General features: G+C 41.8%; 1 protein-coding gene across 2 annotated transcripts in view; it reads right to left on the bottom strand.

Annotated features, from left to right (window-relative positions):
- Positions 1-19093, bottom strand: part of LOC126100103 (coronin-6) — a 97304-nt gene that overhangs the window by 13085 nt on the left and 65126 nt on the right. For both annotated transcript variants that reach the window (XM_049910619.1, XM_049910618.1), the window contains exons 7-8: positions 15071-15277; positions 12749-13018 (exon numbers count right to left, since the gene is read on the bottom strand). In XM_049910619.1, coding sequence (XP_049766576.1) covers positions 12749-13018; positions 15071-15277 — 477 coding nt within the window. The remainder of the gene's footprint in view (positions 1-12748; positions 13019-15070; positions 15278-19093) is intronic.

The raw sequence follows: 19093 nt of genomic DNA, 5'->3' as shown, positions 1-19093 counted from the left end.
GTGTGAAATCGCACAAACTGACGTACTGAATGCTTTGAATCAAAGTAGTCAGGTAGATGCTATATTTATTGATTTCCGAAAAGAATTTGATTCAGTACCACACCCACACTTACTGTAAAAAGTACCATCATATGGGGAATCAAGTGAAACTTGTGACCAGATTGAGGACTTTTTGACATGGAAGATGCAGTATATTACCTTGGATGGAGAGTCAGCATCAGATGTGTTAGTAATTTCAGGTGTGCCCCAGGGGAGTTCATGTTGTATACTAATCACCTTGCAGGTATTATTAATAGTAAAATCAGGCTTTTTGCAGATGGTGCAGTACTCTCTAATTAAGTACTATCTGAGAGAAGCTGCATAAATATTCAGCAGATCTTGATAACGTTTCAATGTGGTGCAGATATTGGCAACTTGCTATGTTGTTTTTGTTGTGGTGGTCTTCAGTCCAGGGACTGGTTTGATGCAGCTTTCCATGCTACTCTATCCTGTGCAAGCCTCTTCATCCCTGAATAGCTACTGCAACCTACCTCCTTCAGAATCTGCTTAGTGTACTCATCTCTTTGTCTCCCTCTACAATTTTTACCCTCCATACTTCCTCCAGTACTAAATTGCTGAACCCCTGATGCCTCAGAAAGTGTTCTACCAACCAATCCCTTCTTCTAGTCAAGTCGTGCCACAAATTCCTCTTCACCCCAATTCTATTCAGTACCTCTTCATTAATTACATGATCTACCCATCTAATCTTCAGCATTCTTCTGTAGCACCACATTTCAAAAGCTTCTATTCTTGTCTAAACTATTTGCTGTCCATGTTTCATGTCCATACATGGCTGCACTCAATACAAATACTTTCAAAAGAGAATTCCTGACACTTAAATCTATACTCGATGTTAACAAATTTCTCTTCTTCAGAAACACTTTCTGTGCCATTGCCAGTCTACATTTTATACACACTCTACTTCAATGATCATCAGTTACTTTGCTCCCCAAATACCAAAACTAAGCCGGCCGCGGTGGCCGTGCGGTTCTAGGCGCTCCAGTCCGGAGCCGCGCAGCTGCTACGGTCGCAGGTTCGAATCCTGCCTCGGGCATGGGTGTGTGTGATGTCCTTAGGTTAGTTAGGTTTAAGTGGTTCTAAGTTCTACGGGACTGATGACCACAGCAGTTGAGTCCCATAGTGCTCAAAGCCATTTGAACCTTTTGAACCAAAACTAACTGTCTCAATTCCGAATCTAATTCCCTCAGCATTATCTGATTTAATTCAACTACATCCCATTATCCTCGTTCTGCTTTTGTTGATGATGTTATATCCTTCTTTCAAGACATTGCTCATCCTGTTCAACTACTCTTCCAGGTCCTTTCCTGTCCGACAGAATTACATCATCAGCAAGCCTCAGTGTTTTTATTTCTTCTTCCTAGACCTTAATTCCTACTCCAATTTTTTCTTTTGTTTCCTTTACTGCTTGCTCAATATAAAGAATGAATATAACATCGGGGATAGGCTACAACCCTGTCTCACACTCTTCCCAACCACTGCTTTCCTTTCATGCCCCTCGACTCTTATAACTGCCATCTCGTTTCTGTGAATAGCCTTTCGCTCCCTGTATTTGACCTCTGCCTTCTTTAGAGTTTGAAAGAGAGTATTCCAGTTAACAGTGTAAAAAGCTTCCTCTAAGTCTACAAATGCTAGAAATGTATGTGTGCCTTTCGTTAATCTATCTTCAAAGACAAGTTGTAGGGTCAGTATTGCCTCGCGTGTTCGAACATTTCTATGGAATCCAAACTGATATTCCCCAAGGTTGGCTCCTACCAGTTAGTATTTTGTAGCCGTGACTTAATAAACTGATAGTTTGATAATTTTCACACCTGTCATCACTTGCTTTCTTTGGGCTTGGAATTATTATATTCTTCTTGAAGTCTGAGGGTATTTCACTTTTCTCATACATTTTGCTCACTAGATGGTACAATATTGCCAGGGCTGGCTCTCCCAAGGCAATTAGTAGTCCTAATGGGATATTGTCTACTCCTGGGGCCTTGTTTCGACTTAGGTCTTTCAGTGCTCTGTGAAACGCTCGCATTTTATCGTCATCTATGTCCTCTTCGATTTCTATAATATTGCCCTGAAGTACAATGCCCTTGTATACACCCTCCATATACTCCTTGCATCTTTCTGCTTTCCCTTCTATCCTTAGAAGTGGTTTTCCATCTAAGCTCTTAATATTGATACAAATGGTTCTCTTTTCTCCAAAGGTGTCTCTGATTTCACGGTAAGCAGTATCTATCTTACCCCTAGTTATATAGGCCTCTACATCCTTACATCTGTCCTGTAGCCACCACTGCTTAACCATTTAGCATTTCCTGTCGATCTCATTGTTGGGACATTTCTATTCCTTTTTGCCTACTTCATTTACTGAATTTTCATATTTTTTACTTCCATCAATTAAATTCAACATCTCTTCTATTACAAAAGCGTTTTTAATAGCCCTCCACTTTTTACCTACCTGATTCTTTGCTATTTTCACTTTTTCATCTCTCAAAGCTACCCATTCTTCTTCTTCTATATTTCTTTCCCCTGTTCTTGTCAATCGTTCCCTAATGCTCTCTCTGAAACTCTGGTTCTTTCAGTTTATCCAGGTCCCATCCTCTTAAATTCCCACCTTTCTGCAGTTTCCTCGGTTTTATTCTACAGTGCATAACCAATAGACTGTGGTCAGAGTCCACATCTGCCCCTGGAAATGTCGAACAATTTAAAACTTGGTTCCTAAATCTCTGTCTTACGATTACATAATCTATCTGAAACCGTCCAGTGTCTCCAGGTCTCTTCCACATACAAAACCTTCTTTCATGATTCTTAAACCAAGTGTTGGCTATGATTAAGTTACACTCTGTGCAAAATTCTACCAGGCGGCTTCCTCTTTCATTCCTTACCCCCATTCCATATTCACCTACTACTTTTCCTTTTCTTCCTTTTCCTACTATCGAATTCCAGTCCCCCGTCACTATTAAATTTTCGTCTCTCTTCACTATCTCAATAATTTCTTTTATCTCATCATACATTTCTTCAATTTCTTTGTCCTCTGTGGAGCTAGTTGGCTTATAAACTTGTACTACTGTGGTAGACGTGGGCTTCATGTCTATCTTTGCTACAATAATGCGTTCACTATGCCGTTCGTAGTAGCTTACCTGCACTTCTATTTTTTTTATTCATTATTGAACCTACTCCTGCATTACCCCTATTTGATTTTGTATTCACCTGACCATAAGTCTTGTTCCTCCTGCCATCAAACTTCACTAATTCCCACTATATCTAGCTTTCACCTATCCATTTCCCTTTTTAATTTCTAACCTACCCACCCAATTAAGGGATCTGACATTCCACGCCCTGATCCGTAATGTCAATTTTCTTTCTCCAATGTCCTCAACCCGGAGATCCAAATGGGGGACTATTTTACCTCCGGAATATTTTACCTAAAAGGACGCCATCATCATTTAACCATACAGTAAAAGCTGCATGCCCTTGGGAAAATTTAAAGCTGTAGTTTCCCCTTGCTTTAGCCATTCACAATATCAGTACAGCATGGCCGTTTTGGTTGATGTTACAAAGCCAGATCAGACAATCATCTAGAATGTTGCCCCTGCAAGTACTGAAAAGGCTGCTGCCCCTCTTCAGGGGCCAGGCATTTATCTGGCTTCTCAACAGATATCCCTTTGTTGTGGTTGCGCCAACTGTACAGCTATCTGCATCACTGAGGCACGCAAGCCGCCGCCATCTCATTTCAATATCAAAGTTATTAACCATGTTTCACTTCACTGCTTTCAAGTCCAGTTGTTTCTGGAGCAGGATTTCTTATCCCAAGTTGATACAATAATGGGAAGAACTAAGGGAATAAAATATCAAAACTAATATTAAGATGGAACAGCATTCTGCCTCCACAAATCTGTGATTCAGTATTGAAGCATGTAACTAGATTAAACTCATAATCTTAATTTAGTCTGAATTGTTATACATCACAATCCTACATTCACATGTCCCCTTAGGGCACGAAGGTAACAGAAGATCTCTAGAAGCAACAACAGGCATACAATTCACAAAGTATAATATAGATGGAGGGGGAAAAAACCATGACTCACCAAGTGGCAGCAGGAGCCACACATGCAGAAGTTAAGGAAATGTACAAGCTTTTGGAGCCAGTGGCTCCTCCTCCAGGCAGAAGGGTTGAAAAGGAAGACAGACAGACAAAGGAAAAGGACTGGCAAGGTTTAAGAAATGGGGAGAATCACAGAAACGTCACCCAGAAATGGTGGTCAGGGATAACAAATGGTTTAACCATGACCCAGTGTCTGGATGACTTTTCATGATTCTCTCTATTTCCTAAACCTCGTCAGTCCTTTTCCTTTGTCCCTCTCTTCCATCCACTTCAACACTTCTGCCAGAACAGGGAGCCACTGGCTTCAAACCTTGGATATTTCTTTAACCTTCATATGATTTTGCTCCTGCTGCTGCTTCCCGAGTAGATTTGTTATCTATCCAATATATTTTCAAAACCTGTTTACTGTTGTTGATTTATTCACCATGTATAATGTTAGTTTTTGGGGTCTTTAATGCATAAATGAAAACTGAAGGAACTTATAAATCAGCCACTACCAATTCCAACTTACACGAAGAAAGTTGCAATAACGTGATTTGACTTGGAATGGCAAATGATCTCACATTAAAAAGCTGAAAATTTTAGCATAACTACATTCACTTGAAGCAATATGAATATCATCCAAATGAACAATAGTAAATCAAACTGACCATGTTGCTATTACATACAGAATGGAATATGCATGAATATCTTGGGGAGCAGATTGTAACACAGACCATATGTTGAGTATATTAGGAATGGGGGGAAAACCATAAAAATACTTTTGAAACTACTAGGTACAACTTGGGAACTCTGTAAAATGTAGGAAAAATAAGTCCGAATCAAAGCAAAAACTAGGTCAATATGGCTATGAAGTCTTTTGTGAAAGAGTCCTGCAATGAAAAGTTCTGGATTAATTTGTTGTGTCAAGTTTTGGAGGGAGACCACGCCTACAAGTGAGTGCACGAATTAAAATACCTATGGGCACTTTTCACTGACAACTCGTTACATGAAGCAGAGATCAATGCCAGAATACAAGCAGCTAACCGATCTTACCATGGCCTAGCACACAGGCTTCGGTCCAGATCTCTCTCCAGACAGTTCAAGATTGGACTATACAAAATCCTGATCCAGCCTGTTGTTCTATATGGCTGTGAGACAGAGTATCCGGAAACAGGACTTCCATAAGTGCTCCTCATTTTTGAGAGAAAAGTGCTTCAGAAGATCTTCGGTCTGGTTCTGGATGCAGACACAGGGGAACAGAGGATCAGGCACAACCAAGAGGTTAAGGAACTATACCAGCAGCCCAACATAGCAGGAACAATCAAAGCCAAACGAATGCAGTGGGCCAGCTATGTGGCCTGGATGGAAGATCACATATGGTCTATGAAGCTCCTGGATTTCACACCTACAGGAAAGAGACCCCCAGGGAGACCCAAGAAGCATTGGAGGGATGGCCTCCATGAAGACTTAAATCAAGCATAAATAAATGTGGACAGATGGTAGATAGCAGCAATGGACGGAATACAATGGAGGAGGAAACTTGTAGCAGCGTGCGGTCCACTGAGCGATCATGTAGAAGTAGAAGTAGAGGAGGAAGTAGTTCAGATAAAATACCAAGCTTTCGATGACCGAGGCAGTCATCAAAAGATTGTGATCTTATCAAAATTTGAGACAGAGTCAGCAAAGAACTTTTTATCCAAAAACTAGACCCGCTCATAATGAACAACAGTAAGAGAAAAAAAAGTAGACACACAGTAATCAGAAAATGATATCCAAAAGACAGTAATCACAAAGTGATGTTCAAAATAATGGGTGAAAGAATACCTCAATGTTTGATTCAACCAACAATTACAGAAAAAGTTCTGGACAGAGGACATCCAAAGGAGAAACATGGGTTCAAGAAAGGGGGAATATATAGGGATGATGTAACTTACCAAACGAAAGTGTTGGTATGTTGATAGAGCCACAAACAAACACAAACACACAAAATTCAAGCTTTCGCAACCCACGGTTGCTTCATCAGGAAAGAGGGAAGGAGAGGGAAAGACGAAAGGATGTGGGTTTTGAGGGAGAGGGTAAGGAGTCATTCCAATCCCGGGAGCGGAAAGACTTACCTTAGGGGGGAAAAATGACAGGTATACACACACACACACACACACACACACACACACACACACACACACACATCCATCCACACATATATAGACACAAGCAGACACATCCTTTCGTCTTTCCCTCTTTCCTGACGAAGCAACCGTTGGTTGCGAAAGCTTGAATTTTGTATGTGTGTTTGTGTGTCTATCAACATGCCAACGCTTTCGTTTGGTAAGTTACATCATATATATATATAAAATAGAGGGAAACAATCCACGTGGGAAAAATATATCTAAAAAGAAAGATGATGAGACTTACCAAACAAAAGCGCTGGCAGGTCGATAGACACACAAACATACACACAAAATTCTAGCTTTCGCAACCAACGGTTGCCTCGTCAGGAAAGAGGGAAGGAGAGGGAAAGACTAAAGGATTTGGGTTTTAAGGGAGAGGGTAAGGAGTCATTCCAATCCCGGGAGCAGAAAGACTTACCTTAGGGGGAAAAAAGGACAGGTAAACACTCGCACACATACACATATCCATCCGCATATACACAGACACAAGCAGACATTTGTAAAGGCAAAGAGTTTGGGCAGAGATGTCAGTCGAGGCGGAAGTACAGCGGCAAAGATGTTGTTGAAAGACAGGTGAGGTATGAGCAGCGGCAAATTGAAATTAGAAATTTGCCGAGATTGAGGCCTGGCGGATATCGAGAAGAGAGGATATGCTGAAGGGCAAGTTCCCATCTCAGGAGTTCTGACAGGTTGGTGTTAGTGGGAAGTATCCAGATAACCCGGACGGTGTAACACTGTGCCACGATGTGCTGGCCGTGCACCAAGGCATGTTTAGCCACAGGGTGATCCTCATTACCAACAAACACTGTCTGCCTACATCTACATCTACATCTACATTTATACTCCGCAAGCCACCCAACGGTGTGTGGCGGAGGGCACTTTACGTGCCACTGTCATTATCTCCCTTTCCTGTTCCAGTCGCGTATGGTTCGCGGGAAGAACGACTGTCTGAAAGCCTCTGTGCGCGCTCTAATCTCTCTAATTTTACATTCGTGATCTCCTCGGGAGGTATAAGTAGGGGGAAGCAATATATTCGATACCTCATCCAGAAACGCACCCTCTCGAAACCTGGCGAGCAAGCTACACCGCGATGCAGAGCGCCTCTCTTGCAGAGTCTGCCACTTGAGTTTGTTAAACATCTCCGTAACGCTATCACGGTTACCAAATAACCCTGTGACGAAACGCGCCGCTCTTCTTTGGATCTTCTCTATCTCCTCCGTCAACCCGACCTGGTACGGATCCCACACTGATGAGCAATACTCAAGTATAGGTCGAACGAGTGTTTTGTAAGCCACCTCCTTTGTTGATGGACTACATTTTCTAAGGACTCTCCCAATGAATCTCAACCTGGTACCCGCCTTACCAACAATTAATTTTATATGATCATTCCACTTCAAATCGTTCCGCACGCATACTCCCAGATATTTTACAGAAGTAACTGCTACCAGTGTTTGTTCCGCTATCATATAATCATACAATAAAGGATCCTTCTTTCTATGTATTCGCAATACATTACATTTGTCTATGTTAAGGGTCAGTTGCCACTCCCTGCACCAAGTGCCTATCCGCTGCAGATCTTCCTGCATTTCGCTACAATTTTCTAATGCTGCAACTTCTCTGTATACTACAGCATCATCCGCGAAAAGCCGCATGGAACTTCCGACACTATCTACTAGGTCATTTATATATATTGTGAAAAGCAATGGTCCCATAACACTCCCCTGTGGCACGCCAGAGGTTACTTTAACGTCTGTAGATGTCTCTCCATTGAGAACAACATGCTGTGTTCTGTTTGCTAAAAACTCTTCAATCCAGCCACACAGCTGGTCTGATATTCCGTAGGCTCTTACTTTGTTTATCAGACGACAGTGCGGAACTGTATCGAACGCCTTCCGGAAGTCAAGGAAAATGGCATCTACCTGGGAGCCTGTATCTAATATTTTCTGGGTTTCATGAACAAATAATGCGAGTTGGGTTTCACACGATCGCTGTTTCCGGAATCCATGTTGATTCCTACATAGTAGATTCTGAGTTTCCAAAAACGACATGATACTCGAGCAAAAGACATGTTCTAAAATTCTACAACAGATCGACGTCAGAGAGATAGGTCTATAGTTTTGCGCATCTGCTCGACGACCCTTCTTGAAGACTGGGACTACCTGTGCTCTTTTCCAATCATTTGGAACCTTCTGTTCCTCTAGAGACTTGCGGTACACGGCTGTTAGAAGGGGGGCAAGTTCTTTCGCGTACTCTGTGTAGAATCGAATTGGTATCACGTCAGGTCCAGTGGACTTTCCTCTGTTGAGTGATTCCAGTTGCTTTTCTATTCCTTGGACACTTATTTCAATGTCAGCCATTTTTTCGTTGGTGCGAGGATTTAGAGAAGGAACTGCAGTGCGGTCTTCCTCTGTGAAACAGCTTTGGAAAAAGGTGTTTAGTATTTCAGCTTTACGCTTGTCATCCTCTGTTTCAATGCCATCATCATCCCAGAGTGTCTGGACATGATGTTTCGAGCCACTTACTGATTTAACGTAAGACCAGAACTTCCTAGGATTTTCTGTCAAGTCGGTACCTAGTATTTTACTTTCGAATTCACTGAACGCTTCACGCATAGCCCTCCTTACGCTAACTTTGACATCGTTTAGCTTCTGTTTGTCTGAGAGGTTTTGGCTGCGTTTAAACTTGGAGTGAAGCTCTCTTTGCTTTCGCAGTAGTTTCCTAACTTTGTTGTTGTACCACGGTGGGTTTTTCCCGTCCCTCACAGTTTTGCTCGGCACGTACCTGTCTAAAACGCATTTAACGATTGCCTTGAACTTTTTCCATAAACACTCAACATTGTCAGTGTCGGAACAGAAATTTTCGTTTTGATCTGTTAGGTAGTCTGAAATCTGCCTTCTATTACTCTTGCTAAACAGATAAACCTTCCTCCCTTTTTTTATATTCCTATTAACTTCCATATTCAGGGATGCTGCAACGGCCTTATGATCACTGATTCCCTGTTCTGCACTTACAGAGTCGAAAAGTTCGGGTCTGTTTGTTATCAGTAGGTCCAAGATGTTATCTCCACGAGTCGGTTCTCTGTTTAATTGCTCGAGGTAATTTTCGGATAGTGCACTCAGTATAATGTCACTCGATGCTCTGTCCCTACCACCCGTCCTAAACATCTGAGTGTCCCAGTCTATATCTGGTAAATTGAAATCTCCACCTAAGACCATAACATGCTGAGAAAATTTATGTGAAATGTATTCCAAATTTTCTCTCAGTTGTTCTGCCACTAATGCTGCTGAGTCGGGGGGTCGGTAAAAGGAGCCAATTATTAACCTTGCTCGGTTGTTGAGTGTAACCTCCACCCATAATAATTCACAGGAACTATCCACTTCTACTTCACTACAGGATAAACTACTACTAACAGCGACGAACACTCCGCCACCGGTTGCATGCAATCTATCCTTTCTAAACACCGTCTGTGCCTTTGTAAAAATTTCGGCAGAATTTATCTCTGGCTTCAGCCAGCTTTCTGTACCTATAACGATTTCAGCTTCGGTGCTTTCTATCAGCGCTTGAAGTTCCGGTACTTTACCAACGCAGCTTCGACAGTTTACAATTACAATACCGATTGCTGCTTGGTCCCCGCATGTCCTGACTTTGCCCCGCACCCGTTGAGGCTGTTGCCCTTTCTGCACTTGCCCGAGGCCATCTAACCTAAAAAACCGCCCAGCCCACGCCACACAACCCCTGCTACCCGTGTAGCCGCTTGTTGCGTGTAGTGGACTCCTGACCTATCCAGCGGAACCCGAAACCCCACCACCCTATGGCGCAAGTCGAGGAATCTGCAGCCCACATGGTCGCAGAACCGTCTCAACCTCTGATTCAGACCCTCCACTCGGCTCTGTACCAAAGGTCCGCAGTCAGTCCTGTCGACGATGCTGCAGATGGTGAGCTCTGCTTTCATCCCGCTAGCGAGACTGGCAGTCTTCACCAAATCAGATAGCCGCCGGAAGCCAGAGAGGATTTCCTCCGATCCATAGCGACACACATCATTGGTGCCGACATGAGCGACCACCTGCAGATGGGCGCACCCTGTACCCTTCATGGCATCCGGAAGGACCCTTTCCACATCTGGAATGACTCCCCCCGGTATGCACACGGAGTGCACATTGGTTTTCTTCCCCTCCCTTGCTGCCATATCCCTAAGGGGCCCCATTACACGCCTGACGTTGGAGCTCCCAACTACCAGTAAGCCCACCCTCTGCGACTGCCCGGATCTTGCAGACTGAGGGGCAACCTCTGGAACAGGACAAGCAGCCATGTCAGGCTGAAGATCAGTATCAGCCTGAGACAGAGCCTGAAACCGGTTCGTCAGACAAACTGGAGAGGCCTTCCGTTCAGCCCTCCGGAATGTCTTTCGCCCCCTGCCACACCTTGAGACGACCTCCCACTCTACCACAGGTGAGGGATCAGCCTCAATGCGGGCAGTATCCCGGGCAACCACAGTCGTAGTCCGATCGGGGGATGCGTGGGACGAGCTGGCCGTCCCCGACAAACCCCCATCCGGACCCCCACAGTGATGCCCATTGGCAACAGCCTCAAGCTGTGTGACCGAAGCCAACACTGCCTGAAGCTGGGAGCGAAGGGATGCCAACTCAGCCTGCATCCGAACACAGCAGTTGCAGTCCCTATCCATGCTAAAAACTGTGCAAAGAACGTCTGAACTAATCTACAGAGAGCGCAAACAAAACGACACAAAATTGAAGCGGTTATTAAAATACAAGATTGCCTAGTAAATGCAGTAATGCTGCCACTTGTGCACTGCTGACACACTGCTCGGCGGCGGAAGGAGACTACGCGATTTAACACTATTCGAGTACTAAAACGTGATGCTACAACTCTCAAATACTATAATACGCCCGAAATTTATGAATTAAACAATGCAAGTACCAAAAACACGCAAAGAAATTAAGAATTAAACTATGTAACAAATGAGTGAGCTAGGAGTATACGACTTGCTGCTGCAGCTGCTTATCCAACGGCGGCAGGGAGCACACTGACTGTGACCAACCGACACTGGCCGTTCAAAACAAAAACAGTTGACAGACGACTACGCGAATTTACACTATTCAGGTACTAAAACGCGATGCTACAACTCTCAAATACTATAATACGCCCGAAATTTATGAATTAAACAATGCAAGTACCAAAAACACGCAAAGAAATTAAGAATTAAACTATGTAACAAATGAGTGAGCTAGGAGTATACGACTTGCTGCTGCAGCTGCTTATCCAACGGCGGCAGGGAGCACACTGCGAATGGACAGTTTGTTGCTGGTTATTCCCACATAGAAGGCTTCACAGTGTAGGCAGGTCAGTTGGTAAATCACGTGGGTGCTTTCACACGTGGCTCTGCCTTTGATCGTGTACACCTTCCGGGTTACAGGACTGGAGTAGGTGGTGGTGGGAGGGTGCATGGGACAGGTTTTACACTGGGGGGCAGTTACAAGGGTAGGAGGCAGAGGGTAGGGAAGGTGGTTTGGGGATTTCATAGGGATGAACTAAGAGGTTATGAAGGTTAGGTGGACGGCGGAAAGACACTCTAGGTGGAGTGGGGAGGATTTCATGAAGGATGGATCTCATTTCAGGGCAGGATTTGAGGAAGTTGTATCCCTGCTGGAGAGCCACATTCAGAATCTGATCCAGTCCCGGAAAGTATCCTGTCACAAGTGGGGCACTTTTGGGGTTCTTCTGTGGAAGATTCCGGGTTTGAGGAGATGAGGAAGTGGCTCTGGTTATTTGCTTCTGTACCAGATCGGGAGGGTATTTACGGGATGCGAAAGCTGTTTTCAGGTTGTTGGTGTAATGGTTCAAGGATTCCGGACTGGAGCAGATTCGTTTGCCACGAAGACCTAGGCTGTAGGGAAGGGACCGTTTGATGTGGAATGGGTGGCAGCTGTCATAATGGAGGTACTGTTGCTTGTTGGTGGGTTTGATGTGGACGGACGTGTGAAGCTGGCCATTGGACAGGTGGAGGTCAACGTCAAGGAAAGTGGCATGGGATTTAGAGTAGGACCAGGTGAATCTGATGGAACCAAAGGAGTTGAGGTTGGAGAGGAAATTCTGGAGTTCTTCTTCACTGTGAGTCCAGATCATGAAAATGTCATCAATAAATCTGTACCAAACTTTGGGTTGGCAGGCCTGGGTAACCAAGAAGGCTTCCTCTAAGCGACCCACGAATAGGTTGGCGTACGAGGGGGCCATAATATTATAACAGTATGGTAAATGAAGTAAAAAACGATATCAAGTATTAGTAGACCAGTTATCCAGTTATGTTCAACAAGACCTTAACATAGCTGCCAGCGAAGTCACCAAAAGAGAACATTTTATAAGGAGCCATCCCCCACATATTCACCCGCCTTACCACTTTAGTCTGCTGCTACATCAGTTATATACTTACTGAAAGTGAGGCTCCAGATCCTCCACCTCCAGCACTGCTTCCTCCTGAACTGGCGGAAGATGCACCACGTCCACCCTTTGGGGGCATCTTGTCCAGTACATTTGGTTTACGGCTAACCTTCAAGTCAGATTTCTGAGCAGCTGGTTGGTATCCATCTCTTAAAGAAATAAGTATCGGCTCTGCATCTTGCCCATTTATCCATTCTTCTGCTGACAATGCAGCTGTGTCACCAGCAGTGTCAGGGTAGAGATCTTCTTGAAACAGCTCTGACTGTGAAACAAACACTTTGTTTAACTACAGAGTGTAGAGAGAAAGGGGGGAAAAAAGGCTATTACAAATCATACCACCATTAACACTTACAGCAGAAATTGAAGCAGCTACACATCAATAAATGTGCAACAACACTTTTTTATTTTATTTTTTACTGTTGTACACTTCTGGTTTGTTGCTATTGTTGGCTATTTTAGTAAAAGCCAGATTCTCTGACAAAGTCTTAAATTTTGCAAGCTGAACCTGACAGACTATAGATGCAACTTATTTGTGTGTTTTATTAGGCATATCTGCCAATGTGATGCCTGCTTGATATTGCTCATAAAAACCCATAATGCCATGCAATTCTACATTGCATGAGAAATCTGTAGGAATTTTAAATACTGAGAACTTTACACAAAAGTTTGGAAAGTTTTAATGCCATTTATACAATGAATTGTGTTTATGAAAAACTTTCATTTAATCATCCATGAATAACAATTTCTCTGTAGACTAACAGTACCTACTCTTAAGTTAATTTAAAGACTTCTGAAGTTAATTTGTGCACTTCAAGAATAACCACCATTCTCTCCATCAAGAAAAGTCTTGGATAGTAAATCAGTTATCTATTCTATAAATAATTCATTCATAAATTTATAAGGAAAGGCATGACATGCAATTTTGTTAGACATTTAGTCAATGTAAAAACCGTAGAACTGCAAGACATTATTGCTGAAGAAAAATCTTCCAACGTGACACAACAAACACTTTTCTGGACCCAAGAGTAGCATTTTATATTTATTCTCTAGACTGTCAAAAAAACTGTTATTGAAGACATTTGACTGAACAAAAAGGAAGGCAAATTAGGATTAAAACCTCATTGTTCTTAAAAAGTGAGTCACTAGATCAGATTTCATAAGCACGGGGCAGCAAACTATCGAAAATCTTTTTGAAGTAACCATATTTGTGTGAAATGATTTTACAGAAACAATGGGAAAACACAAGTCTAGATGGCAAGACACGAACTGGAAACCTGTTCCTCTCAAATTTAAGTCCAGAATTTTGTTCGTTGCATCATCTGCCTTTGCAACTAAATACAATATCCGATTTGTACTGGGTCATGGTTTGCTGTCAAGTGAGCCTCCTCTTAAATTACACAGTAATGTTTGGAATACAAACATGTCACAATAGTTCTGCTCCTACAAATAATGCTGCCAAGAACTTTTCCATTACACCATCTCATATTCAGAACAACAGTTTTATAATAATATCACTATCATGCATTTCTTTATTTCATAAAGGAAAAAAATCTGTGATCAAAGACTATTGTGAATACTACAATTTTACTTCTGATACACTTAAGTTTGATGGTAAAAAGATTAAACAGCAGTTAATAACTACAGTTGATTTCTTAACAAACCAATTATTCAAACTCAGGGATTATTTTAAGCAGAACTTTTAATTAGGTGTTACATCAGCATTAAAAACTGTTAGCACACACAGTATACTTGTCTTAATGTATCAACTAATATACATTTATGTACACTGTATGTACTTGTATGGTACAGCAGAAAGTGTTGATCATTACAAGTGCACTGAGCACTTGGAATTTTTAATATCACTTTATTTCAATTATTGTCCTCCTCACTGGGCAAACATGAGCAATAAACGTGCTGGTTTGTAACGAGACTGAAGACTGTTTTAATCACGCGAATTAAAATCTTTTATATTCATAAAGTTACAAGCTTACTTTTGCCGAGATTTATAACTGGCGTCATCCACTCCTACACTCTACTACACAATAGCTCAAATTTAAAAGTTAATACCTGTATAACATAACTGTTTTGTATTAACTATTACTACTACTGATACATATGAAGAACAAATATGACAAAGAAGCACACCATAGCAGGCTTAGCCCCTTATAATTATTTAAACAGCTCCTTTTTTATTCTGAGTCTCTGTTTTTCATACAAATTAGAAGTTCTGATAGGAAATAACACACAAAATTAAATTTTAGGATGATCTTCCAGATGCTACTATCTAGTAATTAGATAAAGACACAATCATTACCTTGCGTGGAACTGTCATTGTGATAACTTGGCAAAGGCCAGAGTTATTTAGCCGGTAGAACCTTGTTATTTCACAAGAGTTAACATCACATCCCCTCTTTGGCATCATTCCAATGCCTCTCTGTGGATCTGGTGTCTGGAATGTGTTTATATAGTGCACAAATGGAGGTTCAGCTGTTATCTCAAAATATCTTATTACACTATCCCCCTGTAAACAGAAAAGACAGCTAATAAACAAATATCCACAAAACAAAACATTTGAGGGATACAAAAACCACTCAAGTGCCAGTTTATACAATAAAGACTGTCTACAGTAACTAATGGAATGTCTGATTTACTTTTTGAAACATCAAACAATGTTACCCTTTTGGAAACAAACTTTTGTTAACTACAATATACACCATAAAACATAATGCACTTTTTCTAATTGGTAACAACACAATGGTAATCAATGTCACTCTTGCAGAATAGCTGCACGACTCAAAGAGGTGTAAATAAATTGTAGAATACCTTTTCTAAGTCAGCAATCTTTCCACTTCTTCCCATCTTGTGCTAACCTCTACATAACATCCTCTATAATCTGTTTTGCATACTCTAATTTTGCTCTGCAACCCTATTATTTTTCCCTTCTACTGGAACACCCAGTGTCAAACCCACTAATTCTGTATGTAATAGCAGATGCTCTACTAACTTGTTGCTCCCCTTGGTATACGTCTTTCATATTCTTCAATTATTATCTATTTTTTTAGTAATTGTTCACTGTGTACTTTAGTTCCCACTTAATTTTTAACATTCTTTGATACCACTAGTATTATCTTATCTGGATTTCCAGTGGTCTACATCTCACTTCCTGCATCACTGTGCTCCAGATGTACACTTTCAAGAAATTCTTCCCCATTCTCACATTGATATCTAATACCACCCACCCGATGAACCGTGGACCTAGCCGATGGTGGGGAGGCTTGCGTGCCTCAGCGATAAAGATGGCCATACCGTAGGTGCAACCACAACGGAGAGGTATCTGTTGAGAGGCCAGACAAACATGTGGTTCCCGAAGAGGGGCAGCAGCCTTTTCAGTAGTTACAGGGGCAACAGTCTGGATGATTGACTTATCTGGCCTTGTAACACTAACCAAAACAGTCTTGCTGTGCTGGTACTGTGAACGGCTGAAAGCAAGGGGAAACTACAGTCGTAATTTTTCCCTAGGGCATGCAGCTTTACTGTATGGTTAAATGATGATGGCGTCCTTTTGGCTAAAACATTCCGGAGGTAAAATAGTCCCCCATTCGGATTTCCGGGCAGGGACTACTCAAGAGGACGTCATTATCAGGAGAAAGAAAACTGGCGTTCTACGGATCGGAGCGTGGAATGTCAGATCCCTTAATCGAGCAGGTAGATTAGAAAACTTAAAAAGGGAAATGGATAGGTTAAGGTTAGATATAGTGGGAATTAGTGAAGTTCGGTGGCAGGAGGAAGAAGACTTCTGGTCAGGTGAATACAGTGTTATAAATACAAAATAAAATAGTGGTAATGCAGGAGTATGTTTAATAATGAATTTTAAAAAAAAATATAGGAGTGCGGGTAAGCTACTACATACAGCATAGTGATCGCATCATTGTGGCCAAGATAGACACGAAGCCCATACCTACTACAGTAGCACAAGTTTCTATGCCAACCAGCTCTGCAGATGATGAAAGAAATTGATGAAATGTATGATGAGATAAAAGAAATTATTCAGGTAGTGAAGGGAGACGAGAATTTAACAGTTACGGGTGACTGGAATTCGAGAGTAGGAAAAGGGAGAGAAGGAAACATAGTAGGTGAATATGGATTGAAGGAAAGAAACGAAACAGGAACCCGTCTGGTAGAATTTTGCACAGAGCATAACTTAATCATAGCTAACACTTGGTTCAAGAATCATAAAAGAAGGTTGTACACATGGAAGAATCCTGGAGATACTAGATACAGATAGATTATACAATGGTAAAACAAAGATTTAGGAACCACGTTTTAAATTGTAAGACATTTCCATGGGCAGATGTGGACTGACCACAATCTACTGGTTATGAACTGTAGATTAGAACTGAAGAAACTGCAAAAAGGCGGGAATTTAAGGAGATGGGATCTGGACAAACTGACTAAACCAGAGGTTGTACAGTGTTTCAGGGAGAGCATAAGGGAACAATTGACAGGAATGGGGGAAAGAAATACAGTAGAAGAAGAATGGGTAGCTCTGAGGGATGAAGTAGTGAAGGCAGCAGAGGATCAAGTAGGTAAAAAGACGAGGGCTAGTAGAAATCCTTGAGTAACAGAAGAAGTATTGAATTTAAATGACAAAAGGAGAAAATATAAAAATGCAGTAAATGAAGCAGGCAAAAAGGAATACAAACATCTCAAAAATGAGATCGACAGGAAGTGCAAAATGGCTAAGCAGGGATGGGTAGAGGACAAATGTAAGGATGTAGAGGCTTATCTCACTAGGGGTAAGATAGATACTGCCTACAGGAAAATTAGAGAGACCTTTGGAGAAAAGAGAACCACTTGTATGAATATCAAGAGCTCAGATGGAAACCCAGTTCTAAGCAAAGAAGGGAAAGCAGAAAGTGGAAGGAGTATATAGAGGGTCTATGGCGATGTTCTTGAGGACGATATTATGGAAATGGAGGAGGGTGTAGATGAAGATGAAATGGGAGATATGATACTGCGCGAAGAGTTTGACAGAGCACTGAAAGACCTGAGTCGAAACAAGGCACCAGGAGTAGACAACATTCCATTAGAACTACTGACGGCCTTGGGAGAGCCAGTCCTGACAAAACTCTACCACCTGGTGAGCAAGATGTACGAGACAGGCGAAATACCCTCAGACTTCAAGAAGAATATAATAATTCCAACTCCAAAGAAAGCAGGTGTTGACAGATGTGAAAATTACCGAACTATCAGTTTAATAAGTCACAGCTGCAAAATACTATCACAATTTCTTTACAGACAAATGGAAAAACTGGTAGAAGCCGACCTCGGGGAAGATCAGTTTGGATTCCGTAGAAATACTGGAACAAGTGAGGCAATACTGACCTTACAACTTATCTTAGAAGAAAGATTAAGGTAAGGCAAACCTACGTTTCTAGCATTTGTAGACTTAGAGAAAGCTTATGACAATGTTGACTGGAATACTCTCTTTCAAATTCTAAAGGTGGCAGGGGTAAAATACAGGGAGCGAAAGGCTATTTACAATTAGTACAGAAACCAGATGGCAGTTATAAGAGTTGAGGGACATGAAAGGGAAGCAGTGGTTAGGAAGGGAGTAAGACAGGGTTGTAGCCTCTCCCCAATGTTATTCAATCTGTATATTGAGCAAGCAATAAAGGAAACAAAAGAAAAATTTGGAGTAGGTATTAAAATCCATGGAGAAGAAATAAAAACTTTGAGGTTCACCGATGACATTGTAATTCTGTCAGAGACAGCAAAGGACTTGGAAGAGCAGTTGAACGGAATGGACAGTGTCTTGAAAGGAGGATATAAGATGAACATCAACAAAAGCAAAACGAAGATAATGGAATGTAGTGGAATTAAGTCGGGTGATGCTGAAGGAATTAGATTAGGAAATGAGACGCTTAAAGTAGTAAAGGAGTTTTGATATTTGGGGAGCAAAATTACTGATGATGGTCTAAGTAGAGAGGATATAAAATGTAGATGGTCTTTGGTAAGGCAACTGATTCTGAAGAAGAGAAATTTGTTAACAATGAGTATAGATTTAAGTATCAGGAAGTCGTATCTGAAAGTATTTGTATGGAGCGCAGCCATGTATGGAAGTGAAACATGGACAATAAATAGTTTGGACAAGAAGAGAATAGAAGCTTTCAAAATGTGGTGCTACAGAAGAATGCTGAAGATTAGATGCGTAGATCTTAGATGGGTAGATCACGTAACTAATGAGGAGGTATTGAATAGAATTGGGGAGGAGTTTGTGGCACAACTTGACAAGAAGAAGGGTCCGGTTGGTAGGACATGTTCTGAGGCATCAAGG

Source organism: Schistocerca cancellata, chromosome 9, assembly GCF_023864275.1.
Source record: "Schistocerca cancellata isolate TAMUIC-IGC-003103 chromosome 9, iqSchCanc2.1, whole genome shotgun sequence".
Classification (NCBI taxonomy): Eukaryota; Metazoa; Arthropoda; class Insecta; order Orthoptera; family Acrididae; genus Schistocerca; species Schistocerca cancellata.
The sequence above is the reverse complement of the archived record's forward strand: the minus strand, read 5'-3'. Positions and strand labels throughout refer to the sequence as shown.